Genomic DNA, 25,635 nt, shown 5'->3' on the forward strand with positions numbered 1-25,635 from the left:
AGTTCATTCTTTTTGGAAAGACGGGGGGTTGGGCACGATAGAAAGGATGGTTCATTGATTAGAGCACTAGCCTAGGACTCAAGAGACCCAGATTCAATTCTTTACTCCACCAGATTTCCTGTGTGACCCTGGACACTTAAGTCTCTCTGTGCCCCAGTTTCCCCATCTGTAAAACAGGGAACAATACTATCCTACCTCACAGGGGCACTGCAAGTATAAATACATTAAGACTGTGCGGTTATCAGATGCTATGATGTAAGCATCATAAGAACCTAAGATAAAAAGAAAAGACGTAAAAATATGGGGGAGGTAACCCACAGTTACCAGCAGCACAGGACCAGTTCTACAAGGACATGAACATTGGGGTTTATCCCTTCATAGATGATGTAAGAAGCTGATAACGATCCTGTTAGTTTTCCCACTAGCACCATCATATGAAAAAAACCTCTTTATGCATGAGCAGTGGTGAGATAGGTGTAACTCTAAACAATGTGGAATTCTCTGAAATAGAAGTGTGAAGAGTGTGGCTATCGCTTGCACTCCTGCTATGAACCTAGAACCCCGATACTATTTTGTATGTTGGGGGAAAGGAGGATGACTGAATTACTGTTTGCAAACTAGAACTCAAATATTTAATAAGCAACCTTAGCCAAAAGGCTGACTAAATAAGGTACACAGTTCTAGAAGGGGAGGAAATGAGTAGCTATATATATTAATTATCATCCTTTCTGGGATCACAGTCTCACTCAAGTTAAAATTTGAAGGGCTTAGATTACTTTCTGGTGAATTTTATTAGTTTTACCCAAGAGGTGCAAAGACTAATGCTATCACAACAGAGAGAGAGAGAGAGAGGAGTATAGACAGCACTATTACAAGCTGAGTCACCCAAAAGCATTTTATCTTGCTTTATTATAACACAGTGCCTTAAATAGGCTCCTGAAGCACTACCATTTGTTATATGATGGAGTGATAGCAGCAAGCGAATTTAGTATTACAGTGAAATGAAATCTGGTGCATCTGCAGTGTGGCTCTCAGTAGACAGACCAAGTTCCCTTGTTATTCTCCAGCAGTAACTGCTGCAGGCTCCCTTCCTCTTATACAGTAGAGAAACATGGAGGGAAGCTAGTGAGAGCTGCCATGTTGCTGTTGTCAAAGAGAGCAGCCAGGCCTGCCTGCTGAGAGCCATGCTGCAGATGAGAATTAGAGGTCCTTGCTGGCATATCATATGGCCAGAAACTGTAACTGGAAGATGCTTCCCTGTGAAGCTGCAGCTATCAGCCTGATCTTCCTCCTTATACCCTTTCAAGCTTCCTTCAGTAGCAAGCAGGTTCTTGGAGTCCCACACAAAAGAAAACATGGAGGTGGAACCCTCTCTTTGCTCCTTGAAGAAGAGTCTTGCCCGTCACAAACCCAGAATCCAAATATTTTGTAACTCCCTGGAGTTGTCCCACATGCCTCAAACCTGGAAGAGGAAGCACGGGATGTAAATTTCACAGTGGTCTCAAATCAACATATGTATTGAAAATGGCTGTCACTACAGTTCAATATACCCGTAGTTTTATATCTGAGGGACTTCTCACTCTAGACCACTAGCAGCTTCCACTTTGACACTCTATTTTCGAATGCTCATAACTTTCCAAAATAATTCTTCCTCTGGGCTAAAAGTATCTTCAGTTGATCTTAACCACATGTGTTTAAGAGAGTGTTTTTTTTTTTTAATTTGATGAGATTAAATTCAGTCAATTTTCGGTAACACAAGGCAAAAATTAATACCTTTTCCCCCATTCTACAAAATCATTTCACCCTTTTCCCCACATATCTGTGAGCTGAAACCTGACTAGTACACCTCGGACAGTCTTTCTAGAGGTCCCAGCTTTCTCCTAACTGGGTCCCTTCAATTCGCCTACAATTAGCCAGTCCATAAATTCTACCCTAAATTGAGTTTATCAGTAGAGCCCTGTGTGGCTCCCGGGGGATATAAATCTGTATCTGCAAAGCTACAGGGCTCTACCAGGAACCACAGCAACAAAAGCAGCAGCATGTCAGGCCACCACTCCCAGGAGCCAGTGCCCTGTGCCGGCAGCTCCTCCAGTGTGGCTGTACTGCCTTCAACCCCGCCCACTGGGGCGGGCACCAGGCTCACTGGAAGCTGTCGCTGGTCCCACTAGTGTGGGCAAGTGGCTAGCACACTCCCAGGCGGGAGTCCCTTCCACACAGTGGCCTGCATAGTGAAAGCTGCTTGCATATTCTCCCTGACCTGGCCTTGGATAGTGAAGGCTACTTCTCATGACAGAAAATGAGCATCCTGATGCAAACATCCTGCCCAGTGTTCTATCTGGAAGGCACATGGTTGTAATGATAGGTAGCATCTCATGATTCTTGGGTTCATCTCTTTCATTATAGTCAGCCAGCACAAGGTGGTTTAACCGTAACTAATGTGAATTAATTCTGTAGGAGGTAGTACTGTAGGTACTATCCCTTACCTGACAGCCAAGCATTCCTTCTCTATCATTGATCATACTCTCTTGTGAGGAAGGCGTTTCTAGCTGATGTAAACTGTCTGGTGGTTCTTCTCCACCTACCTTTAGGGAAGGGACTGCCCCCAGCCCTACCTTGGATGCAGCTGTTTGCAATACAAATTCCTTCTCCAAGTTTGGACAATACAATACTATGTGACAGCAGAATATGCCCTTGAGCTCTTGAAAGCCCCTTTCACAGATGGACATTCATAAAACCCATCTTGGGATAGTATCCTTAATTAGGTCAGTTAGTGCGACTGCTATGGTTCCAAATGCGGTATTAACTAGTGATAGTAGCTGGTTAGGCATAGGAAGGCCTTCACTTATCTTTTGGTGGCGGTCTTGTATGCCTGTAAGGCATAAACCTTAACCACCAAATGGTGGACTTGCCCTCCACTAACTATGTGTCCCATAGCTTCCTGTTTTCCTATCTCACATTTAGCAGGGTTAGCTGTTAACCCAGCTTCTTTCAGTGATCAGAGAACAGTGGCTACTTCATCCAGATGGGAATCCCAATCCTTGCTAAAAATGACTACATTGTCCAAGTATGCTACTACACGTTGATTATGCTGTTGAAGTAATTTGTCCATCTAACATTGAAAAGTTGCAGCTGCCACCTTTGTAATCTGCAGGGCATCATCTTAAAATGAAACTGGCCCAGTGGCATAGAAAAAGACATCTTCTCCTGAGAGCCTGGGGTCAGAGAGATTTGCCAATACCACTTCGTCAAATTCAGAGTGATGACGTATGGGGTTTCTTCCAACCAGTTTAAGAGTTCGTCCACCTACAGAATGGGGTGGGCATCAAATTTTGAAACTGTTCTTTTTTCTGAAATCTATATAGAAACCCAGTGAGCCATCCGGTTTTAGAACCAGCACAATAGGACTCCTCCAGTCACTCTGGGGATTCCTCTATTACCCTGAATTCTAACACAGTCCTGGGCTCTTTCTCAACAGCCCCTCTCAATTTGTTGGGGATTGGTCAGTGGTCCTTCCTGTATTATCTTTACCAGGTTCCATATTAATGTGATAGTGAGCCATGCACATCTTCCCAAGGTGAGCTGAGAATACCTTTGTAAACGCAGCCACCAGTTGGAGTGCCTGCTTTTGCTTCTGGTTTAGGGTCTCTCAGGCACTGAGCTTTCTTTTCGGCAGTCATTAATTTGGGGTTCCAGTTCCTCAGGATATGGCAGGATGAAGAGATTTTCCCTGGCTCTCCAGGGCTTCAGCGGATGTACATGGTAAATCTGTGGTTCCTTTATTTTTCTTCTCGGATGGTTGATTAAAAATAGTCCATGGTTCCTTCCTTCTTTACCACCTCATAAGGGTCTTGCCCATTAGTTTTGATTCAGAGTTTGGAAGGAGTAGTAGAATTCTGTTGCCCTGCTGGAAGACACTCATTCGCGCCCCTTTATAAGAATGCTGTTATTCCTGTGCTTCTTTGAGGTTTCCTCTAGCATATGATTCCATAGACTCCAGTCTCTTACATAACTTTAAGACATATTGTACTGTTTTCAGCTCTCGGAGCCTGATTTCCCATGTTTCCCATACAAGATCTACTATGCCAGTTGGCTGTCACCTGTATAGCAATTAGAATGGTGAAAACTGTTGAAGCTTGCAGTTCTTTCCTAATGATGAAGAGCAGAGCTGGGAATAGTTGCTCTCAATGTCAAGGGTCCCAGGTAATGAATTTCTTCAGCATTCTCAAGTATTTGATTGACTCTCTCCACAAGACCATCAGTCTGCAAATGGCACATGGATGCACATAATGCTTTCACTTTCAATAGCTTGCAGACCTCTCTCTCATCAGCCAGGATGTGAAATTTGTTCCCTGATCTGTCAGGATCTCTTTGGGAATCCCTATGCACACACAGACTGCAGCAGCTCATTAGCAAAAGTCTTGGCTTTGGTTGACCAGAGTGGTGTGGCTTCCAGGTATTGGGTGGCATAATCCACGATAACAATTCTATGCTGATGTCCAGAGGCACTCTTCTCTAGAGGGCCAGTAAGACCAATTCCTATTCATTCAAAGGAGGTCTCCACCAAGGGAAGGGGTATTAATGGAGCCTTCAGGACTCCCTTAGGGCCACTAATTGGCATTTGGGGCACAATGCACGGAAATTCTCAACTTCTTTAAGGACCCCTGGCCAAAAGTATCAAGCCAGGATCCTAGACTATGTCCTTTCCTTCCCAAGATGTCCCGCATATTGAGTTGTGTGTGACAGTTATAGGAGCGCATGATTAGTAGTTGTGCCTGCATCTCTTGCGACTGCTTGTCCTGGTTTACGCAATATAACAAGTCCATCTTAATAGAAAAATGACTGGACTGCCATGCTCTCAGGGGATCCACCTCTCCGTCATCTATCACTGCAACTTGTTTGAAGGCCCAGCTCAAAGACTTGTCATTTCTTTACTCCAAAAGGGACATACAAGAAGTCTGTTTGTTTCTCCAGGTCCAGTTGTAGAGAGGGCGTTTTTTTTTGGGCCTGTGGAAGGCCATTCTCTAGCATCTTCTGTATTGCCTGTACCAATTACAGAGTCTATGGTCTCCATTATGTCTGTGAAAAGGATTCTCTCTCTCTGCCCTTTCTTATCTACTTTTCTCTCCAGGACTTTTTGCTTTTAGGCTGGGAGGTAAGTAGGTCAGGGTCCTTAAAAGGGAACAGGACCCCTAACACTTCTTCCAGCATGTCTTCGCTGGACTCTTGAACTAAGGGAAGCTTCTTTAAGAGTTCAGGGAAATACGTCCAATCCCTGCCTAATATCATGGGGAAAGGGAGATCTGGACACACAAAATTTAATCCAGCCTTGGTTCCCATCCACAGTCAATTTTAATGTCCTGCTGGGATACTATAAAATATCCCCATAGAGGCATTTAATAGAGATTCTCTCTCTTTTGCAAGCTTCCCCACCATTCCAACTATCCACTCCCAGACAAATGTCTGCTCACACTCCAAGTCTATGAGCCATCATCTTTTGACCATTTCTACTGGAATTGTAAAAAAGAAAAGGAGTACTTGTGGCACCTTAGAGACTAACCAATTTATTTGAGCATAAGCTTTCGTGAGCTACAGCTCACCTCATCGGAGCTGTAGCTCACGAAAGCTTATGCTCAAATAAATTGGTTAGTCTCTAAGGTGCCACAAGTACTCCTTTGCTTTTTGCGGATACAGACTAACACGGCTGCTACTCTGATACTGGAATTGTGAATTTCCCCAGGCCTGTTCACTCCTGTCCAGACCTGCCTGAAATTATACTCCATGTAGGGGCAGTTGTGAAACCTGCGTTCCTGTTGTCCACAAGAGCGACAGGCTATTGAGTTTGTCCCTTGTCTTCTAGCAGCCAGGTCTTCTTCTTTCCGAGTTTCACTGGGCCATGTTCCCATGTAGGCATGAGGCTGGTGGGGCACTTAAAGTCATGGGCCAGCTACCTCAGTGAAGTCTTACCCACAGACCTGAGGGGGTTACCTGTCAACTATCCTGACCTTTGACCAGTCAGCTGGATGTGTTCTCTTGGGGTTTACCCAACAGGAGCTATCATCATCCTGGGATACTCAGTCTGTTTCCTTCTCCAGTGTATATAGAGCAGTTACTTCTTCAACAGAGAGTCCCCAGATGGCTTGAGTGACCATATTGTCCTCCGTTAGGTGGATGGTGCCTCCTAGGTTTACCATTTGGTGTCTGCAGACTCAGTCTCAGCCTGAGGATGGAAGAATCTGCATAAACTGCTCCATAACTATGAGTTCTGTTATCTGGGGACCCATTTGAGACTATGGTTTTAACCATTGCCAGCAGAAGTCCTTAAGCCTTTGGGCAATCACCTGTGGCCATGCTTTGGTGGGGATTGTGCTCATCGCAGAAGCAATAAGAATACATTTCTTCATCCAGATCTAGCCAGTAAAAATATGGCAGCTTTAACTTGTTCAAAGTCCTGGGCCACTGCATTGTCAAGTCCTTAATACGCTGTCTGCCCACTGGGCTGGGGGTCATCAAGATGCCATGGCCACACTTTCGAACATTACCAAGAGTGACTCCAGGTCATCATTTGTCATCATCTTGGAAAGCAACAGGGTCAGAGTGGTTCCCTGAAGTTTGGGGGAATGCATTCCCCAGAGGGGTGGGACCCTGAGGGGTAGCAGCCTGTAGCAATTCCACCATTAGTCGTAACAACTATTGCTGGTGTGACGCCATCTGTTCAAACACTTGTTGCTGTCCTGCTTGTGAATCAGCCAGCCATTTCAGGAGCTGATTCACCTCCACAGCGTGTGTGTGTGTGTGTGTGTGTATATATAAATATGAGCAAAAAAGTCTTCTCTTTTCTACAGGGCAGTTAAAGGCACTCATTTCTGGTACCACATTGTCAACTGCTCTTGGAGCAGTCTCTCTAGAGGGATCCAGGTTCCTTCTAACTGGTCCCTTTCAATTCGCCAACAGTTAGACCAATCTAAAAATTCTTAATCTAAACTGACAAGTTTCAGAGCAGCAGCCGTGTTAGTCTGTATTCACAAAAAGAAAAGGAGTACTTGTGGCACCTTAGACACTAACAAATTTATCTGAGCATAAGCAAGGTGGGCCATTTCCAGCAGTTGACAAGAACATCTGAGGAACAGTGCGGGGGATTGGGGGGGGGGGGGAATAAACACAACTACAATCCCCACCTGCTGAAGTGAAGAAACAGATTGACAGAGCCAGAAGAGTACCCAGAAGTCACCTACTACAGGACAGGCCCAACAAAAAAAATAACAGAACGCCACTAGCCATCACCTTCAGTCCCCAACTAAAACCTCTCCAACGCATCATCAAGGATCTACAACCTATCCTGAAGGACAACCCATCACTCTCACAAATCTTGGGAGAACAGGCCAGTCCTTGCCTACAGACAGCCCCCCAACCTGAAGCAAATACTCACCAGCAACCACACACCACACAACAGAACCACTAACCCAGGAACCTATCCTTGCAACAAAGCCAGTTGCCAACTGTGTCCACATATCTATTCAGGGGACATCATCATAGGGCCTAATCACATCAGCCACACTATCAGAGGCTCATTCACCTGCACATCTACCAATGTGATATATGCCCCTCTGCCATGTACATTGGTCAAACTGGACAGTCTCTACGTAAAAGAATAAATGGACACAAATCAGACGTCAAGAATTATAACATTCAAAAACCAGTCGGAGAACACTTCAATCTCTTTAATCACTTGAGTACAGACCTAAAAGTTGCAATTCTTCAACAAAAAAACTTCAGAAACAGACTCCAACGAGAGACTGCTGAATTGGAATTAATTTGCAAACTGGATACAATTAACTTAGGCTTGAATAGAGACTGGGAGTGGATGGCTCATTACACAAAGTAAAACTATTTCCCCTTGTTTATCCCCCCCCGCCACACACACCGTTCCTCAGACGTTCTTGTCAACTGCTGGAAATGGCCTACCTTGATTATCACTACAAAAGGTTCCCCCCCCCACCCCGCTCTCCTGCTGGTGATAGCTCACCTTAAGTGATCACTCTTGTTACAGTGTGTATGGTACACCCATTGTTTTATGTTCTCTGTGTATATAAATCTTCCCCACTGTATTTTCCACTGAATGCATCCGATGAAGTGAGCTGTAGCTCACGAAAGCTTATGCTCAAATAAATTGGTTAGTCTCTAAGGTGCCACAAGTACTCCTTTTCTTTTTATATTGAAAGACTGCATCCACGCTGCTTGTTTATGCCATCTTTACCTAAGTCCCATGTGAATCACTGCATCCACACAGCTCTGAAGCTTTTTCAAAATAACCCCACACAACATTCTAGGCAGATATTCCATAGTGCAATATTCTGCCACTGGACTCTATGTATTCTGAAATTTTTCTCATGAGGCATTGTGCGATACTTACTGGAATTCTGGGACTTTGGATCAAACTAACCAACTCAGATTTTCCTCTTATGGTGTCCCATACTTCATCTGCTTCTAGTAATACAGCACCATTTTCCAACGGTTATGAGGCAGCATGAATGAACACAGCTGAGTGTTGCAATCCTAGCAGCCATTAATATGAACAGGATGGCCCAGATGTCAAGCAGCCAGCTTTGGAAGAATCAGGAGGCAGCAACCAGCATAACCGCCATGATGCGGGGCAGATACTTGGAGAGGGAGGGAGAAATTGAGAAATTACTTTTTTCTGCATGACATTTTCATTCGGTGGAGCACTGCTTCTGGACTCAGCCAACCAGCACTGTCTGGTGGGAAAGGATACTGCTGAAGAACTGGGATGACCAATAGTAGCAGCAGAACTTCAGGATGCGGAAGACTAATTTTCCTCAAGATTGGTAGAGAGCTCATCCCAGAGCTGCAGTGTCAAAACATCAACATTAGAGCTCCCCTCAGTGTAGAGAGCCCTTTGACCATCAATGCCATCTAGAAGCTCACCACCCACTTTCTATCAGCCAGTAGCTAACCAGTTTGACACTGACAGATCGACTATTGGGTTACTGTTTTGGAGGCATGCACTGTTATTAAGAGGGTGTTACCGCCCCAGAGGATAAAGATGGGTAATGCACAGGTTACTGACAGATTTGCAAGTAGGAGATCCCAAATTGTCTAGGAACCATTAAGGGGATTTCATGTCTATTATTTTCCTCCCCAAACACCAGACCTCAGCGTTCATCAATGAAAGGGGTATTTCTTCACAATGGTGCAAGTCCTGTTGATCACTGAGGTAGGTTCATCAATATTAAGTTGGGGTAGTCTGGAAAGGACCAGGATCTTTAGAACTTATAAGTTTTTTAAATGAAAAACTGAAGACCATTATAGACATTCCTCCCGTCATTCTAGGAGACCAAGCTTATGAAACCTTTAAAGGTATGTCCACACAGTGAGCAGCAGCAAGTCTGAGCCTGGGTGGATAGACTCAAGTTCGTGCTACAATGCTATTCACAGTTGTGTACACATTCGGGCTTTGACTTGAAAACCTAGGGAACGCTTCAGAGCGCAAGCTCCAGTTGGAGCCACAACATTATCTATACAGCTGTATTTAGCACCATAGCATGAGCCCTGTGAGCCAGTCTGTCAACGCAGCTTCTGGAACTTTCTGCCACAGCTTGTGTAGACATATCCTTACTGGACAGTTGGATATGAGAAAGGAACTGACCAACTATACTCTGAGCAGCTGTAAAATAACAGTGAAGTGTGCATTTGGAAGACTAAAGGAAAGGTGCAAGATGCCTCTGAAAAATTTGTGCCTCATGTTATAGCTGCTTGCTGCATTTTGCACATCTATGGGAGGTAGAGGGGAACAGACATGCAGAACTCTGAGGACAGTCAAAGAGGATCCCTCTGCAAAATGTCCCAGCTGGACAGGGGAAGCAAGGTCAGGGAAGCTCCGAGATGGGGTTTATTTGTATAAACAAACTGTCTCATTTGATAAAACTAGCATCTGATTTAACCTTTTTTCTACTAAGCAGGCTACACACCAAAGGATCAGAGAGCTGCAGGACTGTTCCCCCTGCCCTCCAACTCAGACACGACAGTTTTACGCAAAATCATTAAAAAAACCCTAACGGTTTGCCTACCTAGCATAGACTAGAAAGCTTTTTTTTTTAAAACATGTTACCCTAGAACAGGATGCTATTGTGTTTAAAGTGGAAATGTAGATGTCGTCATCAGGCAGTAATTTATTATATTTCTTATTCACACCTGGATCAGATATAACACATTTCCTCTTGTCTTAAACAGAGTTTAGATATTACACATCAAACATGATGTCTGTTCTGAAGCACTCCAAAATGTTAATTTCTTATGGATATGCAATATCTCAGAAACATTACTACAAATCCCATATGAGAATAACTTAAAATTCAAAGTTTCATCCTCTGGTAAATATATTAAAAGTCAGTGATAGTGAAACTCCCTTTCATATCAGCGCATCTATGTGATGCAAGAGAGAGTAATTAAAGCAAATGATTGATACAAGGGGGAAACTAGTAAAAATCAAGATGAAAGCTAGGAAGAAAAATAATTGCTTGTGGATGAATCAGATATGCACTCTGAGGAGTTGCACTTGTTTTTTTATTACACTTCAAGATTAAGGGAACTGTGAAAACTGAAGTTGTCCAGACAACAGTTATCAAATAAGTGTAAAGAACAGTGGTGGACTGAAAAAAAAACCTAAAATACAGTTTAGTCAATATAATGAATTCAAAAGGAGGAAATTACTTTTCTGTGAATTTACTGCAACAGACTTTTCATTGAAGAGAAAATGAACTAGATGGATAGAGATTCATTTGTACTATGTGCTTCAGAGAATGCACTACCATAGGGACTTGATGGAAACAGGCTCTAAAGCAATAAAGAGAGACTTATGAAGGTAACTGGAAAACACTATTGCTTAAGTATATGACAGATCAATTCCTTGTAGGAGACAGCCAACAAGAATATTTACTGGGACGGGGGGGGGGGGGGGGGTAAACATATCATTAGTGCAGAAGTTCTCTTTTTTTCTCATCAGCACCAAATGCCCAGAAACTCTCTTTTTTCTCTGTGAATTTTCAGTCAAGTATTAAAAAAACAAATAAAAAGGGTCAACATGCATGTTGTTAGGAAGCACTATAAATAACCTTAAAGATCTACTGACTGACCAAAGTTAGAATGGGAGTATTCACTCCCCATACAATTTTCCACATATTACTCTACTCCTTAGGTTTCCAGATACTGAAGGAAATAAAGGCTGACATCAACTTTCATATTACATACTGTGTTCAAAGCAGGGATAAGAAAAATCCTCTTATGTGGGGAAAAAACAAGTTCCAAATATTAAGGAACTCTGGCATATTTTACATACACATATTAAACACACACACAGAGATTGAAGCCTTTCTGCTTATGAAGATAAAAATGAAATCAATGTAACACTGCCCTGATTCTACAGCCAAGATGACAAAACTATATCACTGAGTGAAGTTCCACCATTCATCTCAGTGAGATACAGACTCTGAATTTAACTTAACATTTTATTGTTGACCCTTGTACTAGCGTAACCCAGCTGACCCGCTGTCACTGACTATACCCTATTTATTTGCAAAGAACTAAAACTGCAGGCTCTGAAAGCTTTAAAACACCTGATATTCTTTAATGCTTCAAATACTTGATACACCTGCTATGGTTTTTAAAAGTGACAAAAAGCTGTTTACACTTGGATCCGTTAACAATGATGGAATCCCAGATAAAGCACATGGGATTTTGTGGATCTTCTATTGAACTTACTTGAGCAGCAGTAACAGTTCACTTTGATAACCCAATAAATCTTTCTGAATGAGTTCCTTTGTGTTTTGCAATCATGTCTTCCAACAGTGAACCATAAAGCTAAAATGAAATTTCAGTTAATCCTAGATTTAGGTGTACAATACCCCCAACTAATCTGGCTGTGTCATTCCACACAAAAACATGACTCCAGTTCCTTTTGTGTTTTTTTTTTTTTTTTTTTTTTTTTAAAAAGGAGTTCCCTTCTCCTCCCCCAAAAAGAAATCCACTGGCATTTCCTGGGTGAGAAACTGCACCATTCTAAGACATAAGAAACTTCTGTTATCTCCAAAATCACAGAATGAAGCATGTGTGTTTAAGCTAACGGTAGGTACACAGCAGTTTCGCAAGGCTGCATCCTGTCACCATCATTGTTCAATATCGGCACTGACTGGTTGATGGATAAGTTTAAAGAGGAAGTCGCTGGTCACACTGAGCTGAACACCATCCTACTTTGAGATCTCCAATACACTGATAAAATTGTCTTGTTGGCACAATATAGTGAATCACAGCAGCTGACAGCTAGTCTGGTTGGGCAAGAAGCAGCATGCATCGATTTGGTTAATCCCAAACTAAATCTTTGTCCATTACCATTAAGCAGCCTCCAACTCCAAATTACAACCAGTTTATTATTAACCTCTTTAGACAAGATAGCAAACAGATGGTGACTCTCAAACATCTGGGCAACATGATAAACAGTTCTGGAGGATGCTCGAAATACATGGACACGTGTATAACAGCAGTAGCTTCATGTTTCTAGCCATTTAGTGGCCTCTGTGGAGACACTGTGACATCAACCTTGCCTCAAATCTGTGAATCTATAGAATCACAATTATACCAACTTTATAGTAGAGTGGTGATATGTGGGCGCTGAAGAAGGCTGAGGAGCAGTGGATTAATGTTTTCATTTCATCAGCTGCTCCACAATAAGTGGCAGGATAAGATCAGCAATGATGATATTTATAGCTGAAACTAGCAACTACCTTATCAGAACTGGTTTGGTTTCAGCAGCTGTCCTGGTACAGACATATTATTAGGATTAAAAACCAATGAATTGTAGAGCATGTTTACCAAGGAATTCCACTCTATGGCCAAAAAAAAACTCAGTGGCACTATCAGATCACCAGTGACAGACAGACTGAACATCCAGCCAGATGTCTTAAGGATTTAGCTAAAGATCAATCTGAGTGATGCTCAATCTGCAGGGAGGCTATGTTCCCTTGGGATTTGCCTTGATGATGATGACCACTGAATCAGGCAGCCTAACAGGTTGCACAAAAAACTTAGGCCCAGATTTTTAAAGGTATCTAGACATGGGTGTGTTCAGTGTGGCAATGCCTATTTCTTATTTTCAAAAGGGACTTAGGTACACAGAAGCCTAAATCCCCTTGACAGTCAAAGAATTTGGTTTTACCTTTTTTCTTTAAAAAATAAATAAATACATATATAAATAATAAAAAAAGACTAAAATGACCCGGACACACACACACACAGACACAAATACCGATCTTACAAGAACGTTGTTTAGGGTGCAAAGTCAACCACTGAAAATTTAAGAAATATATTATGATACAGTCTTTAATTCTACAATCCCCTCTTCAGTCGGTACAGAGCAGAGATACACAAGGGGTCAGAATTAAGGCTGGACAGGCAATCATGAAACTAGCATTTCCTAACTTTCAAATGCTGGACTTTGCAACTTTAACTACGTTCTTTTAACACAGAGAGAGTGTGTAAAAAATAATATACACCAGTGGTGGGCAACCTGTGGCCCACAGGCTGCATGCAGCCTGTCAGGGTAATCCACTGGCGGGCCGCGAGACAGTTTGTTTACATTGACTTTCTGCAGGCACGGCCACCCGCAGCTCCCAGTAGCTGCAGTTCACCGTTCCTGGTCAATGGGAGCTGTGGGAAACTGCGGCCCGTGCTGTTTCCTGCAGCTGCCATTGGCCGGGAACTGTGAACCGTGGCCATGCCTGCGGAAAGTCAATGTAAACAAGCTGTCTCATGGCCAGCCAGCAGATTTATCCTGATGGGCCACATGCGGCCCATGAGCCACAGGTTGCCCACCACTGATATACATGCTAACACACACACACAAAACCATATCACTTGTACTCTCCCCTGAACAAGTCTGTGGCCAAAGTGAATCCTGCAGGCCAAACATGTCCCACCAAGTTCTAAAATGCAGTTTGGTCTCCTGATGTCTTCATTTTGACTATACAGAGTTGAAATCTGAAAAATGCAAGCATACAAAGTTCCATCTTAATTGACAGATGGAGCAACTCACACGGATTCCTATATTCTCTACTGGCTACACCTCCATGTTCATGATGAGGACAAGTTCAATCTGTTCCAATTATTGAAAACCCTGTCCTTTTATTCATCAAAAGCTGTTAGCATGACCCTCGGTTGTACAAGATTTGAACATCCATGTAATATGCATTAAACTGAAAATTCACCAACAATCTCATGGAGGGGTAGGGTAGCTGACATTAAATAATAATAAACTACCTTACATTTATAACCTATCATTAAAAATTCTCAAAGCATTTTGCCAGGTAGGAGAGATTTATTGTCCTCATTTTATGAAAAGGAATGTACCTTCTCTCTCAAATTACTTATAAAAATACTTGCTATTAATAGTTAGAACCTATGAATTAGTCCAAAAAATTACTTAAATTTACTGAAGTAATATACCCCCTGTGCAAACTAGTTTATTATTAAAACCAGATATTTTACAGGTATCACTGTTACAGTTTACATACTCAGTTATCAGTTCACATGTAAAAATTCAACTCAGATTTTGACAGCAATCTTAATTCTGACCCAGAAGACCTATTTATAAACTCTATCAATGTATATTTGACTGGCATGTGTTGTACATCTTGAACTGTGTAAAGTAAGCAATTAGTGATGCACATATTGCAAAAGTTATGCTACTGAAATTTAAAAATTCTCTCTCTTCTTTCATATTTGGTTTCTCAATTCATCCAAAAGTGACCCATCAATTTCAAGACCACAAAAATCCTCAGAAGGTCACAAATCATGGCTTCATAAGGGATTTCACCTGACCATAGGAAACCTTTTTGATTCCTGGACATGTTATAAACTCTGTGCATCATTTTTCCATTCTTGGGCTCTATGTCATTTTGAAAGATGCCACTTGTTTAACCATTGTAAAAACAGACTATTTACAGTAAGTAACCAGTGTTTTAAAACACTTAACAATCATATATCATAATTTCTTTCCAGAAAAAGCCTCCCAGAGATAACAAAAGAACAATAAACTCATAGGAAGCCAACGTTCCAAAGAAAAACAACTAAATTTCACAGATCAACACATCTGAATTGTAAATATGCAACATTGTAAATAGAATCCTTTCAATTCAATACCATATTTAAGATATCTCAGACCCAAACATGTTAATCATGTTTAATTGTTTGGTGGATTGAGTCCTAATATTCTATTTATTTTAAGTGCTTTGGCAGTTAGGTACTTTGCAGCTAAATGCCACTACCACATTAAAAACACACAAAATGACACGCACAGGATTTGTTTTCAAAGGATCCTAAGGGAATTAGGAGCCCAAGTCCCACTGAGTTTCACAAGCACCAGGAAAAAAAAAAATCTAATAAAAGAATCCCAGGACCTGCCATAATTATTATATATATATATATATATACACATACACACACATATACATATACACACACACACACACACAGGGTTCTCAACCTTTTTCTTTCTGAGCCTCCCCCCCCATATGCTATAAAAACCTCTACAGCCCATCTGTAGCACAACTCGTTTTCTGCATATAAAAGCCAGGGTCAGCATTAGAGGGTAGCAACCAGGGCAATTGCCCAGCACCACATGCCACAGGGGCCCCCGTGAAGCTAAGCTGCTCAGGCTTTGGTGTCAGTCCCTGGTGGTAGGGCTCAGGGCTTCAGCTTTCTGCCGAGAGCCCCAGCGAGTCTGATGCTGGCTCTGCTTGCAGGACCCCCGGAAACCTGCTCGCGGCCCCTAGGCCCCTGGTTGAGAACCACTTATATATACACACACACACACACACACCATTCAGTTTACGACCTAATTGGACATATGTCCTGCATTATGCCCTGAAGCCTACAAGAAGCAGCTATTTCATCAGAAGTTCGTTAACTGAGAATTCCCTGCTACCTATGATACTCTAGGAATGTAGAGCAGAAGTGACCCAATAGAACTCAACTGTCAGGACTGGATATAGGAGCAGGGGAATATACAAACATTTAATATAGTTTTGACACATAACTATAAATTTGATTTTCCAGGGTACAAGATGACAGAATCCTGTGATGGTACACATAAAACCTTAATCTGAATCACAAATCAATTTAATACAGTGGAGGTCTTAGCAGCACAAGTTGCAGAATGTGCTTTTTATTTCTCTACCAAATAAATAATTCTCTTAGGTCAATACAGAGTGACAATCCAAATTTGGCGAAAAACATTATATATGACTGTAAGAAATCATTTAACTCACCTGCCCCTGCTGGGGTGATAAACAATTAACAACTTCTTTTACCATCACTGGTATGTGTGGTCTTCTACAATCTTCATCATCTGCACTTTGATGCAGCTTTTGAACTTCACGGTTATGCATCATTTGCTTTTTAATTCCATATTCATAAGTCACTTCCAGCCTTTCTGCTGAAGAATGTATATTTCCGGCCCAAATACCTACATTTACTGAGCTAGTTTCTAAACTGGACAGAAGCAATCGTTTGTAGACTTGGCACAAATACCGAAACAGCACCATACTGTAGTTAGGCCAACCTGGAAAAACAATAAATATTGGAAATAATTTTAAAGTAAGTATTTTAAATAATAGGTTGGGGAAGGACGTGGAAGTACAAAAAAGCAGTCACACATCCCATGGTACAAGTCCCAGAGAAACACTACATTGGCAGAAATTTAGATACACAGTCATCATTATAATCTCCAATGGTGGTTTCCTTTCATGATTTCTCCAAGGCCCTCCACCCAATATGGATGCTCCAAGCCACAGTGCTTCTCTTTAAGTATTACCATAAAACTTTTCTTTCCTCTTTAGCCTATGACTTTGACTGTGGCAGGACATATTGAGGATACTAGTATTAAAATAAAGTATACGGTAAATGATACGTGATCAGATCTGAGTACAAAGTATACAAGTAAAGCCAACTAGGCTTCATTACTTTAAAAAAGTATTGCCTTCCTTTGTAATGGTTAACATGCTTTCAACATCAGCGCACCACAGCACAATTAATTTTGTAGTGTTCCCTGTAACCAGTTAAAATAGGAAAATGATGAGAGTCCAACGCTGTAGTTGGATTTAAGACAGTGCCAGAATCATGTTATGAGCAATAAAAACATTTGTAGCAGTGCATGATAACATCATGTAATCAAATCTCATACTTCAGAACATCAACTGTTCAAACTTTGGGTGAGAAATGAAACGTCAGACCATTTGTCTGCTCAGGAATACCTATTTTCATCAGCTTCATACTATTTGTGAACATGGCATACGTTTCTTTTATACGAAGTCATACCTAGATGACAAACTAGTAAGAGTACACCTACCTTCTTTATTTTAGTAGTGGAGTGCTATATCCCTTAGGCCAGTGCTTCTCAACCCACAGGCTGCTTGCAGGCCAATCAGAGCATATGACATCCTTGGAGCCATACAGGTAGTATATATATTTTGTGGCTGCGGCCCACATAACACATAGAGAGCTGCATATGCGCCCACAATGGTAAATAGGTTGAGAACCACTACTTTAGGCTAATCTTTTATTTTCATAACAGAATGAATTGGCATTTAGCTGCAAAGAGGTAAAAAGACGGGTTTTATTTACAGGAATTTTACATTTGTTTTCTGAGCAAATACCTCCTTCAGTCCCACATTTCATATGCTCTCTTATGAGGCAAAAAAGAAAACACAGACATAAGGCCATCTGACAATATGCCATACTGTATTTCTATTATTAATGGAGACAATGTCTAATCCCATGATGCAATTTATCTACCCAGTTTTTAATCTAGTCTATTTATTCAGGTCTACCCATCATTCAGTCATCTCTATTGTTTGCCTCAAAATGGGAACATGCTGAACAATCATTTTAAGAAAGTTATCTTCATTATAATGTAGGCCCCACCTGTTAAATAGCACCACACTCTAAAAGATAAACAAATTAGGCAAGTTCTCTGTAATCAGATATTTTCTTGTTCTCCAGAAACTGTTTAAATTACTGATGGATAAAATTACCTATAAGATACTTATGAATAGCTACCATCAATTGGCTTATCCCACCCTGTAACTGCAGGCCAAATAAGCAAAATTTACAATATTGGAGATAAAATTGTTGAAAAGGTGCTTGTCTCCTTATTTAATTCAGAAGTATGCCTCGCACTATGGCCCTGATCCTGCAGTGAGCTCTCTCTAAACAGACTATGGCACTCTCATAGAGATCACTACAAGATCAGAGCCAACATTAATAATCATTTAATTGTCTACATCCTTAACCAGAATTGCTTTATGTAATCATATGAACCCAGTAAGATGTTATACATATATATTATATTCAAACACAATTCATATCCCAGAAAAATATATTGATAAGTTAATTCCCAGCACTCTCATTTTAGGCAACTTTTTGTTTTAAAAAGCAAGAGTCACATTTCTTCTAAAATTCATGCCAATTAGCATTTCGATGTGCTGTTTGTACTGGGAGTTTGTAAGCGAACACGTTGCTGTCATTTGTTGAAATGCGACTTTGGGAAGAAAAGATGTACAGCCTCCGGTGCAGAAGGGTGAATGAACAGGAGATAAAACCTCAGCGAGCACTTGGGCTTGCGACACACCCCACACCCCGGGCGTGGAGGGCGGCAGGAGCGGGTGGGACGAGCGCTCTAGCCAAAGGGGGGAGAGACGAAAGCACCACAGGGACCGCTAACTCTTTTTCAACGGACGGCTCCGCGGCGTCTGGTTTTACTGTGCGTCTACAACGAGGCTTCGAAGTCTCTAAACCCGAGAGCGGTAGAGGGCCGGCCGGCCGGCCTCCCCTTACCCCCCTCTTCCAGCCGGGCCGCCCCCCGCTTCTCCTCCCCCGCAGGCTGGGGAGACGGTGGGAGTCGGAACAAGGGCCCAGTACTCACTGCAGATCACGCCGCCGCCCCTCTCTCGCTGCCGGGGTATGAATGCACAGCCGAGCCGAGCCGCCCCGGCTTCCCCTCCCCTCACAACAAGGCACCGGTGCCTTCAGTTCCGCCTGCATGTTGCTGCCGCGACGACGGCCCCCACCTGTCTCATGTGGGAGTAGAGGATCCCTGAGGGACCAGGGAGACGTAAACGCCCGGAGGGGAGTGCCCCCCCCCCGAACCCGTTCAGATCTCCCCAACTGCCCGGGGCCCCACCGTGGTGTATCCCTCGCTCAACAGCCACATTGCACTCGCCTCAAGCCAGCCCCGTGAACTCCCCACATTCGATCCTGCCTGTAGCCCCCTTTCCCATCTCCGCACCGGCTCCTCTCTGTGCACAGCCACATGCAAACACCTGCCCCCTGTATATAAACACTACGCTCCCCTTGAACAACACCAATCAGCACGCCTGCCAACTGCAGACAAACCCACTTACATGCTTGTCAGTTGCATACTACCACTTCCTGTACATAACCCACACGCATACAAATGCACACGCCCCATCCCGTCATATGCAATTAAATACAGTAATACTTTATTGGCATGAAAAGCTATGCAACGTTGCGAACGTTTTAAAAGACACCTCGAGTATCTGCCAGTGGCAGATATGTAGGACCTGCCCAGGTCAGGGTTTCGCGCTGTTTGGGGTTTTATCTCCGACACCTACTTGTCATTAGTGTCACAACCCCTGCTACTCCTACACCTACCTCTCAGCTACATAGAAACATATGCATCGATTCTATATACATAAATCTACCTCAGGTACATACCAACTTCTCACTCACTCACTCACACACAAACACAACCACCACCACCAAGTTGTGTACACAGCCTACTACAGAAGTGCCAGTCACGACTTCAATCATTAGGCTGAGTAAAGTTTTAGTCCAATCCAGCAATACTTTGTGGGCATGCATGCTAATCTATTTGTTAGTTTCCCAATCTCTGTTCTAATCTTCTTCTTGAATGAATTTTGATGCTAGAAGTGGGGCTTGTTGCACCCATGCAGACCCGTTCCCACTCGAGCAAGGGTGCAGCACTGTAATCACGCATCCATAGTTGTTTTCACACGAGTGTGACATGCTACCTGCTGTGAGCCTGTGTATGCAATATGTAGAGACAAACGCATAGTGCAAAAGATGGTTTGCGAATAGTCGTTTGCCTTTAAAGTGAAATGTAGTTGATTTCCACAATATTCACCAGTTGTTATAAAATTTGCTCAGCTACCTGTACAACTATTTGTGATTTATTCATCCAAATACAGTATAACGTGACATGCAGCCCCCTTGAGTATGCGCACACCTACCCAGGGGCTTAATGCACCTTCTCCCACTGACCCCTTTGTGCACGATGGATTGCTAGCCCGCCCGGTAGGCCACCTGTCTCCCACCCCAGGCAGAACAGGACCCTGAAGGGGGCTTCTCGGAATTATATTCCCCTTTCTCAAGTGATAACACCCAAAAGGAACAAGCTGAATAAGCACAGAGCCCCTAGGCACTGAGCACTTTTTCCTAGCAGGAAGAGTAGTGCTGCCCCCACCACTTCACCTTCCAGGGCTGAACTTAGCCTGGATGGATCCCCGCTCGGATCAAAAGAGTCCCGCTTGCACTCGGCGTGGTCGCACCAGAGACGTCATTACGGCGCAGGCCAATCAGGTGGCGAGGGCAGGCGGGCCGCTTGTGTTTGAATTTGGTCACTGTGAGGCTAGAGAACGAGGTGACAGGGGGTGCGGCCCGGGCAGAGCCAGCGGCGCCCCCCGCCTGCCCGCAGGTAAGTGCGGCTGCTACTGCCCCACGCGACAGCCTCCCCCTGGCCGGCCTGCGGAGGAAGCCCTCGGGCCAAGGTGCGGGTGGGCTGGAGCCGCCGCCTGGAGAGGAGTCTGGCCCGGCGCTGGAGGGGCGACCGGTCTTTGTTACAGCTGTAACTATCTGCCTGACACTATGTGCAAATAATGATGGTGATATCCTAGAGACGGGAGCTTGTAGGCTGCTTTGTAAAGGACTTTGTATTTTGGGAGGGACAAGAGAAATATTTATCTTAGTTATCAGAGGCCTGGTCATCATTACATAAACGTGCTGTGAGTTGAAGGGAAGCTGTCAGTTTAAAACTTGCACTTCTGCCTGAGAAATGTTTACTTCATACCTAATTTGTAAGATTATTCTAAAAGGAAAAATCCTGTTTTCAATGTATTGGATAGCACCTCTGTGCAGCTAGTTTCCTTCTTTCCCCTGTGTAATCAGTTTTCCCTGTCGTTTGTGTGACCCTTTCACACAGGGACAGACAGACAATATTACTTACTCTGAAATGCTCAGTCTTGCAAGAGTCATGAGAATTTGTAACATGGAGCTCTCTGGAGGATCAGGTCCAAAGATTTTAAAAGCAAAAACAAATAGAATTTGGGGACAGGCATAATGCCTGAAATTAACTTTGACTCCTTTGAAATTATCTAGATTTAAAGTTAACAATGTTCCTGTAAATTACTTTTGCCACCAGACCAGCAGAGTTTTATATTGACTCCATCTTAAATATTTTGTCTGGGTTTTGTTTATACTCAAGTGATTTAATGTTAGTAGAGGGGACAAATCAAGACCATTATATTTTTTACATAAAGTGATATTTACTGTTTTTTAAAAATCTGGTGAAACTAAGATTAGTGCTTACTGGGCCATGGTGGTTTACATGGTGGTAACTTGCAGTAAAGGTGCCTGACTAGTTTAGAAATACAGTAGCAGTCGTTTCCTAACTGTTTAAAAATAATTCCTTTTATTGGAGCTTTCAGGGCATTCTGACATGTTAGTTTGGAACTATTTTTGGATGTTTTAAAATCATTTAGAATGTTTCATTTTTAATTGAGGATTTTATTTTGGAAGATGATATAAAGTAAGTATCTGTGTTTGCATTCACACTGTACCATACCCAGCATGTAGGGTGTATGGGATTCATAGCAGCACTGTGCATCCCAGAAGAACTTTCAGGATGATGAAATAGCATTCCTTTTTAAACTCCCAATCCATAAACTGCCCTATAAACAAATGCAATTAATTTTTCAGTTTCCCACATCATGTTTACTTTAGGGACAACAGAGACTGGGAGTTCTCTCACCAAACTCCTTGCTGGCTTATGATGAAAAGGGCTCAGTAGACTGTACCCTGGCCCTAGAGAGAAAAGGGCTACGTGGAGAGTCGCAGTGAGCATTTGCGGCTAGCCTAAACCGCTTGAAAGCACGGGACCCATGGGGACAAGGTCGAAGCTCTGCCACAATATAGATAAAGCTCTTAACTAGCATGTTGTGTATTTGTAATGTATATGAATTTTTAACAATAAATTAATTGTTCTGTACACTATTTAAAGAATTGGACACTAGGCTTGAAATGTGAGACTATTATTCCTTTGATATCATGAAAAGGCAACTGGCTGTAGATTGATCTTAACAATATAAGAAATGTACTACTTAAGTCTTGATGAAATAACTCTTTAATAAATTAGAAAATTGGGCTTGTGTGTTTGATAGATGTTGTTGTCTTGGACATGAGCTAATTGCAAAGCTGTAGCCACATTCTGAATTCTAAAGTCATCTCATAACTGTTTTCATTTACAGAAGAGATTTCAGTTGCTTGGTCTGGAGAATTTTTCTTGGTAGCAAAGAAGAATTAAACCAAAGCATCATCATGTCTACTGCTACCCAGGAAGATATTTGCAATCATGTGAGAGTGGTGGTCCGTGTCCGTCCACAGAATCAAAAAGAAAAAGATGGCAACTTTAATAAAGTGCTTCATGTTGTAGACAAGCACATGCTGGTCTTTGATCCAAAAGAAGAGGAATTTAGCTTCTTTCATGGGAAGAAAATAGCATATAGGGATATTAACAAGAGGAAAAACAAGGATCTCAATTTTGTGTTTGATGCTGTTTTTGATGAAAATTCATCTCAATTAGAAGTTTTTGAACACACTACCAAAACTGTGCTTGATGGCTTTTTAAATGGATACAATTGTACAGGTAACTTTTCAATTTGTCTCCTTGAATTGAACAAATCATATTTAATTTCTGGAAATCTCCCTTAGGTGCTAAAATTGATTTTGAACAGCTGCAGCTTTATCACTAGCAGTCAGAGGCAGGAGATTCACTTTTTATTTTCTCTCTCTTTTTACATACACAGACAGAGAAGAAGACCTATTTTGTAAGACATTAATATTGGGATTATAGTAGATTTCATAATTGGTGTAGTGATATGATACTCATACTTAAACTAATCTTTCTGAAAATTCAGTGCTTGCATATGGCGCAACAGGAGCGGGAAAGACCTACACGATGCTGGGCTCACCTAAAGAACCAGGAGTGATGTATCTAACCATGATGGACCTTTACAATTGTATGGATCAAATAAAAGAAGAGAAACTGTGTACTGTTGCCGTTTCATATCTAGAGGTAAGCTAACAGTTGTATTCTGTGTATTGCTATCAATAAAGAATATTTTCATATATAAAATACAGTGAAACCTGTCTGAAGGAATGATTAAGGAGTGACAAACAGGGTGGTTAAGAGAGATGTAATAGAGATGGAGTAGAACCATGCTCAACGATTTGGAGATGTTTGTAGGGTAAAATCTTAAAATAGGATGCTGCCCAATAAGAGTAATTTCTTCTAAAGATTTCATTGAACACTCCAGTGATCATCAGTATTTTCCAGATTATTTAATTATACACCCTTATAAAACACGGAGATATTATGTGCAACAAAATATCCTTGAGTTGGCTGATAACTTCAGGGCTGAGCACAACTGAAATGCCTATGAATAGTGTGGAATCACTTGATTGTAATTCAGACTGTTTGTTTGTTTGTTTGTTCCCCTTTCGGTTATGAGATTTTTTTTTTTTTTTTTCAGGTTTTTTGTTTGAGTTGCTATAGTAGTGTTTAAATTGAAAGGTTTTCTCTGGTTGAATTCAGACAACAGCTATTTGAAGATAAGGGCTGTCATAAATATAAAGGGAAGGGTAACCACCTTCATGTATACAGTGCTTTAAAATCCCTCCTGGCCAGATGCAAAATCCTTTCACCTGTAAAGGGTTAAGAAGCTAAGGTAACCCCGCTGGCACCTGACCCAAAATGACCAATGAGGGGACAAGATACTTTCAAATCTGGAGGGGGGGTGGAACAAAGGGTTCTGTTTGTCTGTGTGATGCTTTTGCCGGGAACAGATCAGAAATGCAAGCCTTCCAACTCCTGTTAAATTAGTAAGTAATCTAGCTAGAAAATGCATTAGATTTTCTTTTGTTTAATGGCTTGTAAAATAAGCTGTGCTGGAGGGAATGTATATTTTTGTAATTTAAGGTTTTGCCTAGAGGGATTCTCTGTGTTTTGAATCTGATTACCCTGTAAGGTATTTACCATCCTGATTTTACAGAGGTGATTCTTTTACCTTTTTCTTTTAATAAAATTCTTCTTTTAAGAAAGAACCTGATTAGATTTTTCATTGTTCTTAAGATCCAAGGGTTTGGGTCTGTGTTCACCTGTACCAATTGGTGAGGTTTATTATCAAGCCTTCCCCAGGAAAGGGGGTGTAGGGCTGGGGGAGAGGGGATATTTTGGGGGAAGACGTCTCAAAGTGGTCTCTTTCCCTGTTCTTTGCCTTGTCCTTGAACAGTATGCTGCCACCACCAAGCATTTTAAACAAAGTTTATACCTTGGGGAAGTTTTTAACCTAAGCTGGTAAGAAAAAGCTTAGGGTCTTTCATGCAGGTCCCCACATCTGTACCCTAGAGTTCAGAGTGGGGAAGGAACCTTGACAAGGGCATTTCAGCTGAAGCTGCTTTGCCAGTGGACTGTAGAATAAGTTATCTACTACCACCTTTTTCTGTTGTTGATTGTACTTGATCCCTTCTCTCTATCACAATGCTACTCTTGCACATTGCTCTCTCATTGCTAGCAGGAGGAGGAGCAGCAGCAGCTGTAGCAAACGAAAACAATTTGATCTTTCAACTCCTGCTAGAGCACAGAGAAAAAGTGTAGAATCAGTACAGATGTGCTCCAGTGTTTCTGTATTAGACATAAATGTGTCTTTCACTGCATTCTACCCAAGTGCTTCACTGGCAAAAAAAGGTTTGCGTATGTTGTTGCTACATAAGAGCTCTTCCTCTCCCCATCAAACTCCACCGTTTCACCAACCAGTGACAAGATTGTTGAAACTTTCACTTCACTGCTGCTTCTTCCAGTGCAATTGGGAGAGTGCTACTTTCATGAACAGTAGCAAAGAGGCCTTCCACATTAAAATTGTGGTAGGGGTTACAGATTCTGAAGCCTAATGTAACCCCTTAGATTAAGAAATAAGACTTGAGCAAATGTGTACATACAGCATTGAATTTTAGTAAAGCATAATGTCCCGATAAATTGGTACGTGTTACAAATTATAACTGATAAATTATACTCTGCAGAGGAGCATTAATCCTGGGGAAAGAGAGTCGGCTAAAACTTTTCTCCGACTGAATTAAGCTTGTTTTAATTTAAGACTCTTGAACAAACAGGTATACATGAAAGTGGAGCAAAATTATTCTTTTTTAATCTCAAGCACAATAGGATTTCATTTTTAAAGTGTGTGTGGTTTTTGTTTT

At 42.0% G+C, this 25,635-nt stretch overlaps 2 protein-coding genes across 4 annotated transcripts in view; one reads left to right on the forward strand and one right to left on the reverse strand.

Moving 5' to 3' along the window:
- The window catches only part of METTL15 (methyltransferase 15, mitochondrial 12S rRNA N4-cytidine), a 204,033-nt gene extending 184,535 nt beyond the window's left edge, over positions 1-19,498 (reverse strand). The window contains exons 1-3 of one of the 3 annotated variants that reach the window (XM_074955158.1): positions 18,989-19,056; positions 17,414-17,655; positions 16,335-16,627 (exon numbers count right to left, since the gene is read on the reverse strand). In XM_074955158.1, coding sequence (XP_074811259.1) covers positions 16,335-16,610 — 276 coding nt within the window. In that variant the 5' untranslated portion in view covers positions 16,611-16,627; positions 17,414-17,655; positions 18,989-19,056. Of the gene's footprint in view, positions 1-16,334; positions 16,628-17,413; positions 17,656-18,988; positions 19,076-19,466 lie in introns of those variants that run through there. The other 2 variants (XM_074955160.1, XM_074955159.1) reach the window with 2 other exon arrangements.
- Positions 19,499-20,709: 1,211 nt separating this feature from the next.
- The window catches only part of KIF18A (kinesin family member 18A), a 107,184-nt gene continuing 102,258 nt past the window's right edge, over positions 20,710-25,635 (forward strand). Inside the window, exons 1-3 of the mRNA XM_074956964.1 lie at positions 20,710-20,800; positions 22,629-23,026; positions 23,298-23,455. Coding sequence (XP_074813065.1) covers positions 22,699-23,026; positions 23,298-23,455 — 486 coding nt within the window. The 5' untranslated portion in view covers positions 20,710-20,800; positions 22,629-22,698. The remainder of the gene's footprint in view (positions 20,801-22,628; positions 23,027-23,297; positions 23,456-25,635) is intronic.

Source organism: Natator depressus, chromosome 6 (assembly GCF_965152275.1).
Source record: "Natator depressus isolate rNatDep1 chromosome 6, rNatDep2.hap1, whole genome shotgun sequence".
NCBI lineage: Eukaryota > Metazoa > Chordata > Testudines > Cheloniidae > Natator > Natator depressus.